At 42.0% G+C, this 21,219-nt stretch overlaps 1 protein-coding gene across 1 annotated transcript in view; it reads left to right on the top strand.

Annotated features, from left to right (window-relative positions):
• The window catches only part of LOC134208419 (uncharacterized), a 320,420-nt gene that overhangs the window by 25,557 nt on the left and 273,644 nt on the right, over nucleotides 1-21,219 (top strand). The window contains exon 2 of the mRNA XM_062684394.1: nucleotides 1,237-2,291. Within this exon, the coding sequence (XP_062540378.1) occupies nucleotides 2,132-2,291 (160 nt within the window). The 5' untranslated portion in view covers nucleotides 1,237-2,131. The remainder of the gene's footprint in view (nucleotides 1-1,236; nucleotides 2,292-21,219) is intronic.

Raw genomic sequence — 21,219 nt, 5'->3', positions numbered from 1 at the left:
CAGCACTGGTTCGCCCATAAAACCCGCCTGGAACTGCCCCACGAACTCCCTTGCAATTGGTGCTAGTCAACAGCATAACATTTGGGAGAGTACCTTGTAGGCGGCGTTCAGCAATGTGATTGCGCGGTAGTTGCTAGAATCCAGCTTATCGCCCTTTTTGTAGATGGGACACACGATACCTTCCATCCACTCCTGCGGCAAAACTTCTTTCTCCCAAATCTTGGTAATGACCCAGTGCATCGCTCTAACCAGTGTTTCACCACCGTGTTGAAATAGATCTCCTGGTAGTTTGTCAACCCTAGGGGCTTTGTTGTTCTTCAGCCGGCCAATCTCCTCCTGGATTACCTGGAGATCCGGAGCCGGTAAAATTATGTCCTGCGCGCGTTTTCCCAGGTCCATCACCATACCGCCATCTTCGTCTGCCACATCGCCATTCGGGTGTTCTTTGTAGTACTGCCGCCACCTTTGGAACACCTCACACTCGTTCGTAAGAAGGTTCCCGTTTATGTCCTTACACATATCAGGCTGTGGCACGTGGCCCTTACGTGAACGGTTCAACTTCTCATAGAACTTTAGTGTGTTATTAGCGCGGTACAGTTGTCTCCCTTCGTGTGGGCAGTGCACGTTGATGATGTTATAGTTCAAGAAACGGCCTTTTATTCTCAGCTTGCACATCCTTGCGTTGATTGGCTGCCACCCAATCACACGATGGCGCATCTTTCCCAGCATTATGAAGCCGGTTCCCAGCTCGTTAGTGGTGCCACAGCTTTGGTAGAAGGTAGCCAATGTATATGCTCTCTTATTCAGTTTATATATATATATATATTATATCATACCCGTCTCAATCCTCACAGGGACGAGCCTGGGATTTTTTATACCGAATAACTGGGAAATCCGGATGAATGGAATAACCGTATGATCAACACTACTGTAACACTGAGTACCTTTTTATTTATCCGTTCGTAGCGTACACAATATTCAGACTGCCAACCCTTTGCTCTTCAGACTCATGGCTTACTTGGTTTACATACGATATCACAGGATTGACCGATTCCCTCCTGCTTATAACGCATAAGCGTTAGCCACTAGACCATCGAACTCGTCTTTATCTCGCGTTTCTTCACATTGATTGAAAAAAATGCACATGACTTTGCCAGAAAGCAAATCATTCAGAAATTTCAGCAACTATTGCATTCACTAGTAAAATAAATATTTCTTTTTCTCCTCTATTTACAGTGTTGCTTTCGGCATGAAACTCCAGCTCCAACAACAACCTCTGCTGCAGCTACCATTACGCATCCTATGACTTAGATCACAAGAATTGTCTATTACTGTTCATGGGCTGAAAGCCAACGTGTTCCTATTAGACGCCACTTGAACAACGTCCATGTCAGCCGGAACTGGGATCAGCAGAACGCTAGCTGCTACTGTGCGTCGTTGCTATGAAGAAAACCGCCTGTAACACCGCGTTCCTATTGTTTGAGTTCTCGTTTTTCTGAAGAAGAGTTTGAGTGTCTGTATGTGTGTAGGGTCGCTATGAAAAGCGTAAAAGTGTCATTGGTTTTCTGATCATTCCGTGAGATGAATTACCCGGAGTTAGTGAGATGGGTGGAAGGTGTTAAGCTGTGTTCATTGCAAAAGAAGATCAATAGATTAATTCCGTGAATGAATGAATAAATTTTGAAATTTGCCTGCAAAATAGTAAATGCAAATATGATGGCCAACGAAGAGCTCGCATCTTAATCATATCTCTACCAAGTTTCCTATCATCTGTAGTGTGTAGTGTTTCGTAGTTCATGTGCTAGTGTTTAAGATAATATCAAAGTTCCGTGAATATCAATTCAGCTAACCGAAGAAATAATAAGCAAATCCGTGTTTGTGTCAGATGTTTCAGTGTGATTACCAGCGGGAAGCGATTTAGCAAGTCAAGAAGCTTTGTGATATACGACCCCAGCTGATGCAAAGTCAATTCCACTCGCCGTAGTTTGTGATTTCATCGTCTACGGAAATATTGCAGCCATTATAGAGAAGCTGTAGCCGTTACAACCGCCCGGCCGCGTGCTCCCACCATGTGCTCCCTTCAATTAAAATTTAAATGAGCATTCGGTGATGTCAGTACGAGCGGACGATAATGAATTGGATTATACTCGGGGTGGTTTTCATCCTAGCGCCGCAGCTCCGACCGGACCCCTCGTCGTTGGCGGAGTCCTCACCGTCGGCGTCGCTCATCGGGAGTCTACTGCAGAATGGCGGGCAGCTTGCAGCCGTCCAGGGGACACCTCTCAGTCCAGGTTAGTTAGTTAGGGGTTCAGTATGCCTTGGTGGGAACTGTCGTTTGGGCCCTTATTCTGTTTGCTTTGAAAATAGCTCAACCAGTGCCACCGCAATCAGAGAAATCTCAGCAACGGTGACACACTTTAATTGGGAAGTGCGTGGTGGAATCAGAGACAACATGTTTTGTATCTTTGTACAGAGTTTTTATGCTTTATAACTCGATTTCTCGATAAGCGGTGCCACACTAGCAAAAGAGATAAAAATCATCTGCTATCGCCTAGTGGAATTCCTTTCTTCACTTTGTGTGACGATAGACCCGAAAACGCGTCAATCCGTGAAGGGCTTGTGCATCCAACGCAACACCACCAGGTGTTTGTTATGCGAGCTTTGGAAATGCATATGAATCGGAACAGTTGCTTGCAATGCAATGTGGGGAGGCACAGTTTGTGCTTCGTCAACAGAGACGCCTTTTCGGTTAGGGTGTCGAATCAATGCTACGCGATTTCGTTAATCCTGCTGCATTAATAAATAATCTTTTTATGGGAAATAGGCTAAGTAATCAAATAAATGGTGCGTGTTTAATTTAGATGGAAACATATTTTGGGCAATCTCGATTTGCAATACAACGTCTTTACCATAGAATGGAAATGATTTGAAAATTTGTATAATTCCACGTTCTTACGCTTGTATCAATTTTAGGATTCTGGAAAGGATTCTGTTTGGAACTCAAAAGGGATGCCGATCAAAAGCCTGAAAGGCTCCGCTCGGAACTCCAAAATGATACACGGATACAAATTTCATCCATTTGATTCAAAAATATTCATGTTTGTTCACAAACTGATAATATGATAGATAGTGGAATATATAGATGAGCGAAGATAAATCCTCTGTCTCCAAACGAACTGTCAAACGTGTCTCCAAACAAGCATGACGTCACGATTTCAATGGAAACGTTAAGGGCTGTGACGTCATATGCGCGTGTGCTCAGTCATGCTTTCGCTCATCTATCCAGTTTTCCGCGAGCGGTAATGGCCGCCAGCTTGCTTGCGGGTCAGTCTCTGATTTGACGTTTCTGGAGGTCAACTGCACCCACCGCTCCGAGAATTTTGACCAATGTTGCATATAAGAAGGTGCTGATTCAGTGAATTCAAGCCTTCTTATATACCACATTGATCAAAATGCTCGAATAGTGGGTGCAGTTGACCTCCAGAAACGTCAAATCAGAGACTTACCCGCAGGCAAGCTGGCGGCCATTACCGCTCGCGGAAAACTGGATAGATTCTACTATCTATAGTTTTTTCTTGCTTCCAAATTGCTGATGAGGATGTTTTTCGGGTTCAATAAGTTACTTACCTTATTGAACCTGAAAAACATCCTGAAATATGAACGTTAGCAATTGTAGAATCTGGTAGTCAAATGCTACCAGAATATAAATATTGCAATAATTGCGGTCTAACCAAAACAATAATATCCATGTTTGATTCAATAATTTCGGTGGTTGAAGCAACTTAAAATGCATATTTGATTTAAAAATAGTTTTCGTTTGCTTCAAATGTAACATTATGTTTGTTTCAAACGTTTTTTATGTTTGGTGCTAGAACAAACTGAACTGTTGTTAGAATATACCTCAAATATGTTTGTTTGTACCATACTTTTTTCTGCGTGTACCATTTGGAAACCTTATAGAATTTCGTACGAAATCCCCATAACGATTTTGTTTGAATGCCCAAAATAGTTTAATTGGAAAGCCCAACAGGAATCTGTTTCCAGCCCAAAGTTTTTTTAAAACTGAATGTCTGTAAAAGTCTGTAACTTTGATCAAAAGTCTGTATAATGTCTGTAATCTGTATGATGTCTGTATGCAAGACCAAATGTCTGTATAAATACAGACAAGTCTGTGTGTCTAGCATCCCTGATCACGCCGTTTTTATTTGTCGTGAGTTGGAGTTTAAATTGAGTTGGAACCCCACCGACAATAATTGGGTCCGCCATCACGGGCCCTTGAAAACGCGTGAGAGAGTCTTTTGTTGCCACCACGGAAAGTTACGTTGCGTAACAGGAGCGCAGTTCCGCCAAGAGCGGTAATATGAAGTGGTGACGTTATCGACCAGTATTAGCCGTTTCGACTATTAAGGGAGGAGATGCGCTTCAAAAAATCGTGACGTCACGTTAGAAGGTTAGAGCACAGACCACGAACGGCTAGAGATAGGAAAAAGGAAAAAACGCACATAGCTAGAGAAAGAGAGACGAATCTTTATGAATCGAGCTGGCGAGTGGAGAGAGTCAGCCGGTGATGATAGGCGAACTCACGTTTTTTTTTGCATCCAGACATCGGTGAGCTACCGGCGAACGGGGCTGGCTACCACCGACCCGTTAAAACCACTCTGGTCACAGACCCGGGATCTTCCCGGTACAGCCTTGTGGCATTACTTCTGGGTGGCTTCTGTGCGACTACGCACGCTCACGTTACTAGCTTTCCATTAGCGTCAACCTCTTCACTAGCTACCCACTAGTTTCACTCCCTTTTGACTAGCTACCCACTAATCGGCGCTTTCCGACTGCTGCATAGAAGCACTACTCTGACCAACATCGGTCTCGTATAATGGTACGTGATTCTGGAAGTAGCTTTCTAAAATGTTGTACAGGCCCACTTGTATACCAAACCGGAGTAACGAGAGCGTGATGACCTCCCAGCTGGCACTGTTGAAAGCATTCTTGAAGTCAACCATCCCGACCGCACAAAACCGGGTACCTCTCCGCTTGCGTTGAATCGCTACCTCCGCAGTTTTCACCACAGAGTTGATAGCATCTACCGTGGAACTACCCTTACGAAACCCAAACTGATTGCCGCCCGTACTTTTGGTGTACGGGGTAAGCCTGTTGAGGATGATCCTCTCAAGGAACTTCCCCGTGGTGTCCAGCAGACAGATAGGTCTATACGTCGAGGGGTCGCCGGGTGGCTTTCTCGGCTTCAGCAAAAGCACCCGTTACTTTCTCTTTCATCTAGCGGGGAAACTACAGTCGTCCAGGGATCTCTGCATAGCCGGAGCTTTGTTCGTGTCATGGGTTTTGGCCACCGCAAGCAACTCTTCGTCCGTCACCGGTGCCACTACGGCCGCACTTTGCGGTGCTGGAGGCCAGGACCTCGATCTACCTTCGGTAGGTCTGTGTACGACCTCTTGGATCGGAAACCGTTGTACAAATCGCCGCCATCTTCGACCCGTCCACGGCCCAGTTGCTGTTGTTGGCAGGGACACGGTACGGATCTGCAAAATTAGCGACGTCGGACTCCGACTCGGAAACCGACTGTCACAGCAGCTGTTGATCAGTTACCTAATGATTAAGATTCAGCAGTGCTACCCGCACTGCGTCTTCTTATTGCCACCACTATATGGCCAAGTAGGGCTTTCTTCCTACTAGTGCAGATAAGGCACCTATGTACCTTATCGCAGGCTTGCGCAAAATGTCCTTCCTCACCGCAACGTCGACAAAGGTTGCTACTTGCGTATCAAAGGGTCTCCCTCTAAGTCGTACAGAAGTCCGCTCAACTTCTGTCCCGCACTGTACCTCAATCGTGGAGATGAGATCCTCTGCCTCGGCTACTTCGTCTAGCTGATTACACCGGAGAGTTATGGTTACGGAGACGCTTGTGCTCCACGCTTCAGCACGTCCTCACTTAGTGCCGAAATACTTTCGGCACCTCGCATGAACTTCAGGACTTCGGCGTACCTGTCTTTGTCGGTTTTAACCAATAGGGTCTCGCCTTTGTCCCTTAGTTTCCGTGCCGGGTGATGAATTTCCCCTCTCCTTTTAGTCCTGCTGACAAGTTGCCAGGGATTTTCGGTCCGCTGAACAACTGTCGCAGGTTGGCTAATATTACTCGGAGCTTCAGTAGCCTGGGCTGCACCAGTACCCATCCCTCGTTGCTTCACTCGATTAGGTACCCTCTCTCGACGATAAGGCTCCTTCTCGGACTTGGCAGTATCACTGCACGTAGCGACCAACCGCCGTTTGGCCCTATGGACCGTGCGACGTTCGGCGTTTCTAGGCCCACGTTGGCACTCGAGGTAACTTCAGTCGCCTTTTGCGCCCCCTCCGTACAGCTTGGGAAGGAGAAGGCTTCGGTCTGCGAGTCTACATCGACATTCTCGCTTCCCACCTCCCTCGTGATGAGCGTCTCTTGTTCTTGCTTTGCAGCTTGAATAGACTGTCGAAGTATCAGCAGTTTCTATTTCAGATCCTTGCTGATATTATTAATCAAGCTGCTCGGCGACTAACCGGATCCCGGCTAGTTGCCCACCGAGCGTGTCGATAGCCAGGACATCACCGCTGGAGGGGTGCTAACGTCGTGCTCGTTAGCGACTACCTCTACACCATTCTCTTCCCTAGTGGAAGGTGACCTCTCTTGACCCCTTTTTGCAAAGGGATCTCCCGTTGCCCTAGAAGCGCCCCTACCGCTGACACTTGGGGAATTAAACATATATTAAGGGTCCCCCTTGCAGCTGCCATCGAATCCTACCGAACCAGTCGCCTTTATGATCTCATGGTTGTCTATGCATGCAAGCATGCAGGGAGGCCATGCGTGGGTTGACACTTGCGTGTTCAGAGCCCGATCGCGTCAGATAATATCATCTGAGACTACTTCTACCTAGTCGCCGACTAGGTGGCCGGATTGGACGGCGTGCCACAAGGCCCGCCACGGTTTTATGGGACGGAAGGCAGCCTGACCATTAGCCCACCCGCCGTTTCGAGTCGGAGTCACCCGGCTTTACTAGGGGAGCGGAATGGCTCGACTGTCGGCCCTCGCTAACACATAACCATGAACACATCTGTCAGTACTATAATTGAGACCTTACTGACGTCAGTCTCAATGCGTTATCGCGCTTCCTTGGTGTAGCTCATTTAGCTGCCTAGCAAACTCAAAGGCATTAAGAGACTATCGTTTCCGGTAGGCACCATGTGGAGGTGAACTACTTTACCAACCGTGCACTCTCGTTTAGCGTGTATTAGGTGTGGTGCCCTCCCACTGTCTCTCTGAGTGACTTCGTGGTTATAAGGCATACTGCGATAGATAGGGTGATAACGTTTGGCAAGAATTAGCTTGTAGCCAGTTGGAACGATCCGTAAATCCTATCTGGAAAATAAATGAACTCGCTTTATGGGAGTCTCATCCGGGCAAATTAAATTGTGTCGTGGTTTTCTTCATGGAGTGGCGCTTAAGCCACGTGATTTTGAAGACAAATCGCTCCGTGCCGACTACAAATTCCTGGAGGAACTCCCGAAGGAAGTTCCGGAGAAACTTCCGGAGGCAATCCTGGAGAATCTTTCGGAGGAAATCCTGTAGGAACTTTCGAAAGAATTTCTGGATGAACTTCCGAAAAAAATCCAGGAGAAGCTTCCGAAAGAATTCATGGACAAGCTTCCGAAGGTATTCCTGGAGGAACTTCCGAAGGAATTCCTGAAGGAACTTTCGAAGGAATTCCTGGAGGAACTTCCGAAAAAAATCCTGGAGGAACTTCCGAAGGAATTCCTGGATGAACTTCCGAAGGAATTCCTGGAGGAATTTCCGAAGGAATTCCTGGAGAAACTTCCGAAGGAATTCCTGGAGGAACTTCCGAAGGAATTCCTAGAGGAACTTCCGAAGGAATTCCTGGAGGAACTTCCGAAGGAATTCCTGGAGGAACTGCGGAAGATCCTCCAAAAATGCCTTTGGAAGTTCCTTCAGGAATTCCTGGAGGAACTTCCGAAAAAAAATCCTGGAGGAACTTCCGAAGGAATTCCTGGATGAACTTCCGGAGAACTTCTGGAGGAATTCCTTTAGGAATTTTCGTAGGAATTCTTGGAGGAATTTCCAGAGAAGGAATTTCTGGAGGAATTTTCGGAGGAATTCCTGGAGGAACTTGCCAAGAAATTCATTGAGGAACTTTTGGAGGAGAAATTCCTTGAGGAACTACCGGAGATGGAATTTCTTTGAAGGAATTTCTGAAGAAATTTCCGAAGACATTCTTGCAGAATCATTCGATAAAGTTCCTTCTGGAGGAACTTATGGAGGAGGAAGGAATTTTCTCCATGAAGTCCTCCGGAAGTTCATTCAGGACGTCCTCCGGATGTTTCTCCAATAACTCCTCCGTCGAAAGTTCCTCTGGGAATTCCTATGGAAGGTTCTCCATTAATACCTCCAGCGGAAGTTATTTAAGGACATTCACCAGAATTTCCATCGGAAAGTGGCATGGGAAGTTCTAATGAGTTTTCACACAAAGCTCTCTTGAGCTTCAAATGGAAATTTTTCCTCAATTTTCACGATTTTTTTCTAAAATTTCAAGAAGAAATCTCGCTTAACTTTTCAAAAGGACCTAAGTAACATTTTTTTCATGAATTAATTTGAGTACTGCAATCAAAAGCTTTTATGTTGTTCTGTTGATTGCGTTATTCAAATTAATTCATGAAAAAAATGTTACTTAGGTCCTTTTGAAAAGTTAAGCGAGAAATCCGCTTTATTCATAAGATTAGTCTAATTTTGTTGGTCAATTGTTCATATCTTGTTCTACCGAGCCGTCCGATCCATGAAACCGCCTCCTGGTTGTGTGGGAGTCTATGAAGGCACAGCCTACTTCAAGTCTCATCAAGATATGTGGAAAGATTGTTGCACATTGTCCATTTTCTAAACATATGATGTGCATGCATATTGAGTACTCCACATCTCGATATTGAAGGGACCATCGAGATAGGGAGAGATCGAGGAATGAAATAAAAATTGAATTGGGTACTAGATCCAAAAAAGCTCGTTGCTATGAAAAATGACAACAAAACAAATGTCGTTTTCTGATGTTGATGTGTTTGTTATTGTCCAAAGATGGTCTAGTAGCCTAAAAATTTTAACATATCGACATAAGGAGAGTGAATCCTGAACAAAATATGATCAGAACACATCGAGATAGAGAGATAGAGAGATATCGAGATAGGGAGGTTATCGAGATGTAGAATTCCCAATGAATCGCCTGCTTTGAGCGTAATTACAGCGGCACACTAGGAGTTAACTTTCTGAAATCAGTATGGCGAAAGGCATCTAAGGTTCGATTTCTCAAAATTAAGCACCTTTATCGAAAAAATATTTGGTAGGCGTAGTAGCGGACACCATCCTTCATAACCGGTACCAAATAGTTTTTCATGAAAACTTCCTAATTTTGAGAAAACCCGCGTTAGATGTCTTTCGCCATACAAATTTCTGGCGGTTAACTCATGCTGGCTATTTGCGCATATACGATAGCGCCTGGATGTGGAAGCGGCGAGTAGAAAAACAGCCACTGCCAATAATTCATTGTATGTAGATTGAAGGGACTGAGGAAACCATCGACATAGGGAGCGATATCGAGATATAGAACATCGAGATGTAGAGAGTCAGTAGTTGAAATGATTTGATCAGCATGTGAGTATTATCAATCTGATTACTCAAGCTTAATCTTAATCTTAATCGACCCGGCAGACGTTGTCCTGCATAGTAGGCGAAAATGCGCGTTCCGAACTGCCCATGCAATGTTTCCATACGAGTCTTAATTTTAGTTTTTTAAATATTGCTTAATCTTACTCATAATTTTCGCGTGAGGAAATATCATATATCCGTCGGAAACGATAATGACCGTTTCTGCTGAAGGAATGAAGAAAATCCATCCAGTCGTATTCGAGTTATGCGGATACGAACACAGACCATTTCATTTTTATTATATAGATTATCAATCTGATAACTCAAGCTTAATCTTGTGCTGCTTACTTGGATGCAAATCAAGCATCATGGAACATTGTTTATTTACATATTGTCGAGTTTTCTTCTATTTATTGTATCAAACACAGAACACAATTAAATTTTCCATCATTGATCTCATTTTAATTTTTTTTTATATTTCATTTTCTTTTCCATTTTTTTTACGCACGTCCGTCCACAACATCAATCTTCACAAAACTGAGCTGTCTTGTTCGATGCTCATGTTCGCGTTTTCTGTGAGCGACACTTTAAGATTTACGTACATTTACATCCCTCTGCGCTCACGTAGCTCGTTGCAATTGAATATCTCTCATTGATACTCCAATAATTTGTCTGACAAAATTGACCAATAGCACGATAAATGTCTTCTTTAAACAACTCAATTAGTAATCGGGAGATCGAAGTAATCCGTGCGCGAGTATGGCAGCTTCATATTTTTGCTGCTCTGTTTTTTCTTGGTTCCGTGTGATTATTCGGACGGTGGAATAGATTTTTTTGACTGGTTCAATCTTTGCTTAAAATGGTTCATTTCAACAGCTAATATTAAAATTAACACGCTTAAGATGATTTGCGGATCACAAATAAAAAAACTAGAATAATAGTGGCCGAAGTGAACTTAGTGTTTCAGTAGCTGGACCGACAAGTTTTCTCGTGCTATTCTGAATGCTATGGAGCAGTGAGTACGGATATTCCAAGAAGCATTTGGAAAAAATTCTCAACAATGGAAAAAGCATATTTGTGAGTTCGTTTCATGCTGTTTTATCTCATAGTTTTTCATACTAAAACAAATACCACAGACAAACAGACAACACATGTAACAATTACCAGTAATTGCGCATAACTATCGTCAGGCAATCACTAACTATCTATCTAACTAACTAACTAAATATCTAACTATCTAATAATCTGCCAACCGAAAGTTTAGTCATAAAAACGGGTAGGGGAAGTGGGGGTAGCACGCCCATAGGGGTTAAAACGCGCCACCCCTGAATAAGGTTAAATATCCCCATTTTGATTATTTTCAATAGTCTATACGATAAAGCAATGAAAAATATTGCCATTGGATACATATATTTCATGATTTTTCTCTAGTTATACATGAAAAACTCGAAAAAACGATTTTTGCGTGTTTTGATGCAATTCTAGCTCGGTTGAATTTAGTCTTTCTGTCGCTGTTATACATTGATAAATTAATAATTGAGCCATGAGCCATGCTGCTTACTCGTGTTCTTTATGTTCCACACGAAATCGTCGTCAAAAATGGTTTTAAAACGATTTTATGGGCCTTCAAACTTCTGAGGTCGGTGTGGGGCATTACGCCCATGCTCATTTCGTATGACCGAAACAGCTGAAACATTCGGTTAATTGCCTTAATGTAGGCAATTAAAATGAAAATCAGTACGATAAGCACATGCGCGTTTTAACCCATCCACTGGCGCATCTCACCCCGCATGGTTTCAAAATCATTTTTTTTTCAAGTGCTTTTTAAAAATCAAATTTCTGTGCAATAAAATGGACAATTAGATATCTGTTATCGGTAGTCAGTCGCAGATATGCTGTTCTTCAGTATGCGCTGATGAAAACTGGCTGAAATGGTGGTTTTCATTGATAAAAATGGCATTTTCCTTAACGTGGGCGTCCTACCCCCAGTTCCCCTATTTTTCTGTTGGCGCTTGGTACGATTTGGCGGAGCCCCGGCCATATGAGATAACGAAAATCCAGATTTGCCTTCCATTTCGAATCATCAAAAAATGTCTGTTTCCGTCAATTAAAAATTGCAGGGTAAGATGGATCAAACAACAGGTCACTCTGTAATCAATGTTGCACTTATTTACAACATTAAATAACACGCAGATAGGTTTATAATGATGTTATTTATTTAAATCTGATTGTTAAAGCTGTTGACGAATAGATAGCATGACAACAAACAATCTGAAATTAATATGTACCATAGTTCTTGTCTCAAAATCTTTTAATCATCAGCGAAACATATTTGTAATACATTCCATGCCGTCCAGTATGTGCTGATCCATCTTGCCCGATTTGCAAATTCATAATAAAATGTCTATTTTTATTTTATCAAATCAATTATATTTTAAGGCATTAATTGCAACATCACTTGCAATACTAATAATAATTTACCCATTCTATCAAGAATGTTTAAATTTTACACTGTTCGACGAGATTACGCGTTGTATGTATCGTATAAGCAACATGGATAAAAACTTTTCTAACTTTTCATATCCTATCAATATGAAATTTTACTCCTATATCTACTTGGGGGGGACTACCTTGGGGTACTTTAGTTTTCCATTTCTTTGCTTTGCTCATTTAGCATTAAAATCCATTTAAACGCAATTTGTTCGCAAAAAAATTGCATTCAACGGCGATACTTGTTATGAATAAAAATTAATGTGAATTATAGAATATAGGGTAAAGTGCCCAAAAGTGGACCCCCAACCAGTAGTGGACCCTCCAGGCATTTTTGCATTATTACAGCACAATGTAAACATTTTGCTATGAAATTCCATCGGGAGAACCTACCTAGTCCTATGATTTGATTACATGCATTGGAAATGCTATGGAAAGTGAAATTAGATGATATTTTACAATTCTATAAAAAATAAACACGAGAGTGTCCACTATAGGAATGTTTTGGGGGGTCCATAATAGGGAAGCAGAACGTCCCGAAACGGAACATGAAAATCAAATGAAGTGTCGACTATAGGGAAACAATTTCCTATTATGGACCCCCAGGGGGTCTACTATAGGGCGAATTCAATCAGCCTTTAAAATGTTAATTTCAACGAATAACGTCGTGTATTTGAGTGTTTTATGTGTGTATCTTGAAGGGGAGATGCAGAACATGTTATTAGATATCAAGCAGAATGAATATGTTGAAAACTTCTACTCCTTATGACAGGAAGAGCAAAATTGCGCTACTAGGGGGTCCACTATTGGGCATTTTACCCTATTTACCTATCAGTGCTATTTTTAACTTTTTTTTATACATTTTTTTCATATGTAAAACATGTGAAAGGCATCAATACCGATAGGTGGATTAATCAGGTATTTTCTCATTTATATTAGTCCAATCACCACTGGAATCACAATGATAACAAAGAAGGAACATATTAAGATTCACAGCTATCGAAATAAACCCTGGAGGGAAGAAAAAATTTGCGTTATTAGAGCATTGTCCACTTCCCCCGCAGTGTTTGATACCAGGGGTAAGTGTAAAATCTTTGAATTATTTGCTTTCATGGTACAAACCACTACAAATTGAATGGGATTAGTTTAATTGTATTGCAATAGCAACCTGTGATAAAAATTCACTTGAAAAAGGGACAATTGATGCAAATAAGAATTGATTTTATGAATGCAAAAATCAACTTTTCGCGAAACCTTAAATTACAGTTCAAGCGTTAACCGTGTTAGTGTATGTATTATGTAAATTTCAACATAGTATTAGTGTGAGCATCAAAGTATATTCTTGCATAATGTTATGATGTGGTAAAAACTGTAAAGTATGTACAATTCCAATTTTTCGAGTCGATTTTTACACTTACCCCCTTTTTCCACTTCCCCCAGTGTACCTTAATAAGAAATATGTAATTATTATAAAAATAGTTGAACTAGTGATATAAAACGTTAGTTACCGACACCTGGTTTTGAACCGCTTTGATATTTTTTTTTAATACATATATTCCAAGCAGATATTTTATCAATATTTTCTTAACATGAAGATGATACTTCCACCTCGTCGTGGCAAATGAAACTGATCTTGTGTTTGCCTTTCCAGACTCAAGAACATCAATTCCAATTTCAATCAGAATATCAGCAAATCCATCCAGTTGCAGTTCCAATCAGAACATCAAGCGGATCTTGCGTTTTTGTTGTCGTGAGTTGAGTTTTCCAGGCTCAAGAACATCAGTCAAGGATCAAAATCAAAATTTATTGAACATTATTTTCTTATCACCATGTTTCACATCTTCTATCTGTTCGATACAACAGGAGCTGATCTTGTTTTTGTCATCGTGAGTTGAGTTTTCTAGGCGCAAGAGCATCAGTCAAGCATGAACCTAGGTGGTGTTAGCTCCGTAAAAACCAGCTACGGAAACTTCTCAATTATAACCATAGGTATTTTTACTCTGATGAGGAGATGAGACTTGATTTTCGAAGAAATATGAATACCGTGGGGGGTCCAAATCCGTACACTTAAGCACCTCAGTATATGAAAAAGTCAAAATAGGAATCAAATGCAAATGAAACGTTTGTCGTTGATGCATGACGTGGACGTATTTCGAAACAAAGGATCAAAATCCGTCCAGCTATTTTATCAACTAAATATTTGAATTAAAGTAGACTGATTGACTAAGCTACCACTATAAATAGTTCAATATGCACCTTGAGAAGTGATCCCTTAGCTTTGTGTGGCACTTATCTCACTTTATGATTTACCATTTTCTATAAAAACAGTTACTTTTGGTGCAATCATTTTATGTTTGAATGTCAAAGCCTTCTTTCCATCTCAATGGCCTAATAGCTCACTGTCAAGTATATGAATGAAAATTATAAAATATTGTTTTATAAACTAATTACCTTAAACATCCTTTAAATGTATTGATATCAATAATGAGCTGGACGGATTTCGGTCCTCCACGTGATTTAAATATCGATCTCGCTCGGGTTGTATATTTTTGACCTAGTTGTCAATACTAGATTTATTTCAGTACAAGTTTGATGGCTTTCTTCAAAAATCATAAAAAAGTAGCATTTCAATAATTTTTCAACTTTTCAGGTAAATAATTTTAATATTTTGATTGGGTAATATAAACACAGCTGATCTCAAGACGTATCGACAAGTTATTAAATTTTGCAAATCGGTCCATCCGTTCTTGAGTTCAATTGCCTCAAAGAAAATGCAAACTCATTATTATATAAAGAGGCATTGCAGTGTTGCACAGTTCAGAATCTAGCCTAAGATAATTAATCTACCTAAATGGTTTTTAAACACTCCGCACAAAATCGACTTCCGTTCCCAAATGTTTATTTTTTTTATTTTTCTAAATCCATAAACCATCATGTGGACGGATTCCTTCTCATTTGTAATCGGGTTTCCCTGCTAGCATCGAAAAAAAGCAGTCCGCACAAAAGGGACACCCAGCGCTCCACTCCCAGTTCGCAACATCGCCTCCGCATGAGCGATGCAGCCAACCCACACCAAGTGACAGAACAAAACACAATAGGAAAGACCCATGACTTGCTTTGCTCGTTGGCTTTCCTTTTTGTGGGTCATCATCGTCATCGCGCCGCGCCGTACATCGCCGCCGCTCGGTGAGTCGTACGAGGATGATGATTTATTTGCTTTCCGCTTCATCTGCCTAGTGCCTACCTACCATCTACCGTGGCGGTGCATGGGCGCGCAAATTCATTCAGTTCCAACAACGGGACACAGCGGCCGCCGGAAGGTAACGCGCGACATGCGGAAATGGGTTACACTACCAGACACCATTCAGCCTTCGGGGCCGAAAAGAGCTGCGAAGTCGGGGCGAGCGAAGTGTATGTGACAGTCTATTGTCTTTTACCTGGAAACGGCCGGCGTGAAGCACCACATCGCGAGCCAAAAGGGCGAACGCTATTGTGCTTCTTCTTTTTTTGTTGTTGCGTTTTCGTTAATTTTGATTGTGAGAAATGGGAGGGCGGGATTCGGTCCCAGCTCCCAGCAGGTGTGCGGCGTGTTCGAAGCCGGCGCGCAACTAATGGTGATGGATGACTGAAACGTTCATTCGCGGCTCTACTCGTTCGTTACTGCTGATTCTTTGGTGGTGATTGGGATTCTCGTTTTGCTTTCCCCGAAACACCAAAGCTGCACAGCAAGGTTTGTTCACTATGAAAACCGTTATTTTTGATAAAGGTGCATTATGGCACTTCACTGGACCTTACATTAAATATGTATAACGAAGTAAATTAGTTTACACTACAAACAGTTAATAGCTATTGAATCACTTGTAGAATACTACATGCTGTAAGTGAACATGTGGAGAATTATCTTGATGTTATCTTTTTCCAATTTTCTTATGAATTTACATACATACTTATCGAGTTTCCACCGTTTTTTTTTTCGTTCTGTCACGGGAAATTCATTCAGTATTGCTTGAAAAAAGTTTCAGTATTTCTTAAAAAGCATTTTGTTAGCTACCGGATCGGAAATCATATTTCTACAAAGAAGTTATGTACAACCTTCATTTTAGGTGTACTAATGGACTTTGTTCATTTAGGTGTGGTTGACCGTGGTGCCCTCGAAAACGTGTGGTGTAATAATATCGGGTTTCATATTTGCATTATTTAATTGATACAGTCGCCTCTCCACGTCTCGATATTGGAAGAACCATCGAAATAAGAAGAGATCGAGGAATGGAAGGAAAATTAAAGTGGGCACTAGATCCGGAAGAGCTCGTTGCTATGAAAAACGACTACAAAACAAATGTCATCTCTTGTTTTCAATTTGTTTGTTATTGTTCAAAGTTGGTCTAGTAGCCTAGAAATTTGAATATATCGACATAGGGAGAGAGAATTCTGAGCATACTATTACGGAGAAAAAGAAAAATTTGGATAGCTCCGCGGAAATAACGCGCAGAGGGCAATCCCCGCATAGAACAAATCATGCATAGTGTGCGTTGAATTGAGATCAAATTATTAAAACAAATCAATTGCATGCAATCAATTATCAGTTTTCTGCCTAGGTGTAAGCTAATCCGAAATGGAAAGGATTAATCCCTTGAGGCACCAATGTATTACGATAACCTTCACATCAATATCAGTTTTACCGCAGTTTAATTCGTTATTGATGTTTTCCCAGCAGAAATTTAATTTTCAGTAGATTAGTTGATTAGAAAAGGTAATCAATAGAATATTTTACATAATCTCGACTTCATATCAAATTAGAAAAAATGCTTCCATATTACACGTCCCAAAACGCTTACACTGTTCCTAATAATTGGTTTGATCGGCGGCCTATTGAACCTGAGCTAACGTTCCATTTCACCCAAAAGTCTTCGTGCCAGGTCTGTTAAGAGACCCACCAATACCAAGATTGCGTTCTGTGCGTTCTGAGCAAGGTTCTGAGCGAAACGGTATCGCTTCCGTTGAACCAGTTACAGAAACACCTAGCAAAAGGTTACCAGAGCCTGCAGTCAAATCCCGCCACAAATAGAAGTGATTCTGCTGATCCCTGAGACACACAAAATTTCAAATATGTTCAACATTTCATTGAATTATGTGTTTTCTGTTCAGTAATGCATATTTTCTAGGAATGACAGAATTATAAATATAAACAAAACATCGCAAATCTAGCAATAGCTGCTTGGATCACTAGCCTGGAAAATATTCATTGGAGGCGCTTTGGATTTTCCAGGGTTCAAAATTTTTCTTGCAATGCGTAATACTACCAGAACATATCGAGATAGGGAGGCTATCGAGATGTAGAAAACCCAAATGTTTGTAGATCGGAAGGACCGAGAAAACCATCGACATAGGGAGAGATATCGAGATATAGATCATTGAGATGTAGAGAGTCAACTGTATTTATCATAGGAAGCCATTTTTCCTGAATCTTGTGGGCCGTGTAATACTGCAGCGGGGTTAACTTTTGATTAAAAAATAGCTGGCGATTGAAACACGCTCGTAAGCGTAGATGATTGTATTGCACACTAGATCGAAGATCTGGAAACAAATTAAGTTTAATTAAATCCACTCAATAGTGTAGAGTGGATCGAATACAATAGATTAAAGTGCCGTCGTTTAATTTAGCAAACCACGCGTTTTTAGTTTTCCGTCGAAAGAAAGTTTTCATGTTCCAACCTGTTATGTTTTTTCGGATCTTGGATCACCCCATACCCCAACATATTTTTTGTCCTACCGTACTGGATCACCGGCGATTTATCTCGGATAATCGCGGGCTGTGTTTAGTGCATTTTGTTGCCGCCAAATTGAACTTATTTCTCCGTTGGCTCTCGAACACTTCGCCACGGTTGAGCTAAGTGATGGCAGTGTGTTCGAACGTTGAAAGGTAGATTTTCTTCGACCAACTTTGTGGAGTCCGGAAATGACCATCCGTCCGTTTGCTAGTGAGCTAGCGACTGCTGTTCGATTCCCACGTCCTGCCCGTGTGGGGATCTATCGCCGAACGAGGCAGAGTCATGATGATGCATTGACAGATCAACACGAAAATGTCATTACACCGACACGGAATAAACGCGTGTTCATTAATCTGTCAAGGTACATACTATGGGGATATTCGAATGGGGGTATTAGGAATACTAGAATTCGCGAATACGAAGGTAATGACTTTCTACTACTGGCCGCCAATCACCCCTTCTTATTCCTCTACAGCAGCGGTTCTCAACCTTTTTCTTGAGAGGTACCCCTCCAAACTTTCGCATTAATTGAGGTACCCCCTCTTGAAAGCAGGCTTCCAAGCCTTTTGAAAGAATAATTCCGAGCCCTTTGGATGGAGCCTTCCGAGCGTGTTGAAAGATCCTTCTGAATCTCTTGACTGAATCTCCTTTGTGACAAGAGGCTTCCGAACCTTTTGCATGGCGGCTTTCGAGCCACTTAAAAGGAGGCTTCCTTTGCATCTTGAAATGAATCTTCTGAGCCTCTTGGATGAATGCTTCCAAGCCTCTTGAAAGAAGAATTTCGAGCTTCTCGAAGGGAGGCTTCCGAGCCTTTTGAAAGGAGGCTTCCGTTTCACTTGAAAGTAGGTTTTCGAGCCTCTTAAAAGAAGCCTTCCGAGCTTTTTGCAAGTAGGCTTCCGGTACTTTTTTTAAGGAGGTTGAGCCTCTCGAAGGGAGCTTCTTGAAGGTAGGCTTCCGCACCTCTTGATAAGATGCTTCTGAGCGTTTTGTAAAAAGGCTTTCGAGCCACTTGAAAGGAGGCTTCTTTGCATCTTGAAAGTACGCTTCTGAGCCTCTTGAAAGTATGCTTATAAGCCTCTTGAACGAAGAATTCCGAGCTTCTTGAAGGGAGGCTTCCGAGGCTTTTGAAAAGAGGCCTCCGATTCACTTGAAAGTAAGCTTTCGAGCATCATGGAGGCTTCCGGGCGTTTTGAAAGAAGGCTTCCGGCCCTCTTAAAAGGAGGCTCCGAGCCTCTTGAAAGTAGGTTTCCGGGCTTCGAGGAGCTTTTCGAGCCTTTTGAAAATAGGCTTCTGAGCCTCTTGAAAAAGCTTTCCGAACCTTTTGAAAATAACCTTTCGAGCCTCTTGAAAGGAGGCTTCCGAGCGTTTTGTAAGAAGGCTTCCGACTTTCTTGAAAGGAGCCTTTCGAGCTTTTTAAAATAAGGCTTCCAGCCCTCTTAAAACGAGACTTTCAAGCCTCTTGGAAGGAGACTTCCAAGCCTCGTGAGAGGAGACTTCCGAACCGTTTGAAAGAAGGCTTCTGAACATCTTGAAAGGAGGTCTTCGAACTGCTTGGAAGACGGCCTTCGAGAAGCGTAGAAGGATGCTTCTAATCCTCTTGCAACGAAGCAACCAAGCTTCTGTGAAAAAAGCATCCATGTTTCTAAAACGAACCTTCAGATTCTAGATTTCAGTTCAAAAGCATAGGGTAAAGGATGTATTTTGGACCACCCTTACCGGGGCTCTTATTTTGGACCACCAAGAAGAATTTGCACTCTGTGGTCCAAAATATTAGCCGTCGAACTGGTGGTCCAAAATACCTCCTTCATCCTATTCCTAACATATTATTCAACATTTTGTTTAGATCAGGTAGATTCCATTGAAATTTTTTTTCAAATTTTCTCATTCGGCGTTTGGTCCGTATGATCTTTTGTTCCGTAGCCCTTCATACACTGTGCTGATTAAGGAGGGCAGGATTCAATTGGCTTTGATTTACAGATCACCAAGCATATTACGTACAAGACAAGGTTTTGAAATAAAAAAACACAATTATCAAAACTTCATCAAAAAATTTCGATTGGAATTTAATACGTCCGCCATTACGCATTTTTTTCGAGGTACCCCCTAGGGCCAACGAAGGTACCCCCAGGGGTATATGTACCCCAGGTTGAGAACCGCTGCTCTACAGTAAAAACCCGTAAGGAACTGTCAGACTGTGCGTGAAAAATTTTCCTTCGTAGTCGCGAATAAGAAAGCGATGAACACGCCATCTTGTTTGCAATCGAACCGTCAAAAGCGGTTCCACTTCGAGCTGTTTACTTTTTCCATCCATAAGATGCAAGCAAAAAGTTTAAGTGATGCCAGTATTATTTTTATGGTGTCATACCTTTTCATACGTTGCCATTTCGACAGTTTTTCACTTCACCGGCCTCTGGTTATAGGGTTGCTAGGAGATATGACACTACTGAAGCATTACACGCTGAATTACCGTTTTTCCACACCCACCCCACACAAACTTTATAAACCTGTGTGGCGCGAAGATGTGACTTTGCTTGGGATCACATTGTTAATGGTGGAAAAAGAACATCGTTCTATTCATCGGTGGGATCAGAGGTCGAGTTGAGATTTTATTGATTGTTGGATTGAGTATGTGAGTAGTTCATTGCATGCAAGTTGAGTCGATGAAAAGGTGATATTATGGGTGTCTATTGCGTTTGGTCAGTGAATTTGAACGAAATTCGAGTGTGATCCACAAGCTGGGATTTGCAACGGCCGGTTGGAGCGTGTTCTTAGCTCATAAGGTCTGCAGTCGACTCGACCCTTCTACTTTCAAGTAATGGGAATCATACTCTACCGATCGGCTGGCGTCCGGGAATACAAAGACCTAATCGAATTTCTCCATGGCTATTTGCCAATTCTGCAATCGCTGCCGTCATCTAAATCGCATTTCACGGAGTTCAACAAAGTTGAGCATCATCGACCACCAAAATCGAAGAACAGGTGTCCGTTTTGCTCAAAAGCACCACATTCCCTATTTAAATGCGAGGCCTTTCAACGTTTGGCAGTTGCTCAACGTTTCGATCTAGTTAAGAAGAGAAATCTCTTCAGGAACTGTTTCTGTCAGAAGCACCATACTATGCTGCACCAATCTGCCAAAGCTCACCCACCAACAAACCATCCCATTGCTCCTCTCAATCTGAAATTCGTCCTCCTCGCAATCAAATTCGCCGTCTAATCCCAGTTCTGATCTCCGCGGTATAGCTCTTCTCGAATCTTTAGAGAAATCGG

This window comes from Armigeres subalbatus, chromosome 1 (genome assembly GCF_024139115.2).
Source record: "Armigeres subalbatus isolate Guangzhou_Male chromosome 1, GZ_Asu_2, whole genome shotgun sequence".
Lineage (NCBI taxonomy): Eukaryota > Metazoa > Arthropoda > Insecta > Diptera > Culicidae > Armigeres > Armigeres subalbatus.
The sequence above is the reverse complement of the archived record's forward strand: the minus strand, read 5'-3'. Positions and strand labels throughout refer to the sequence as shown.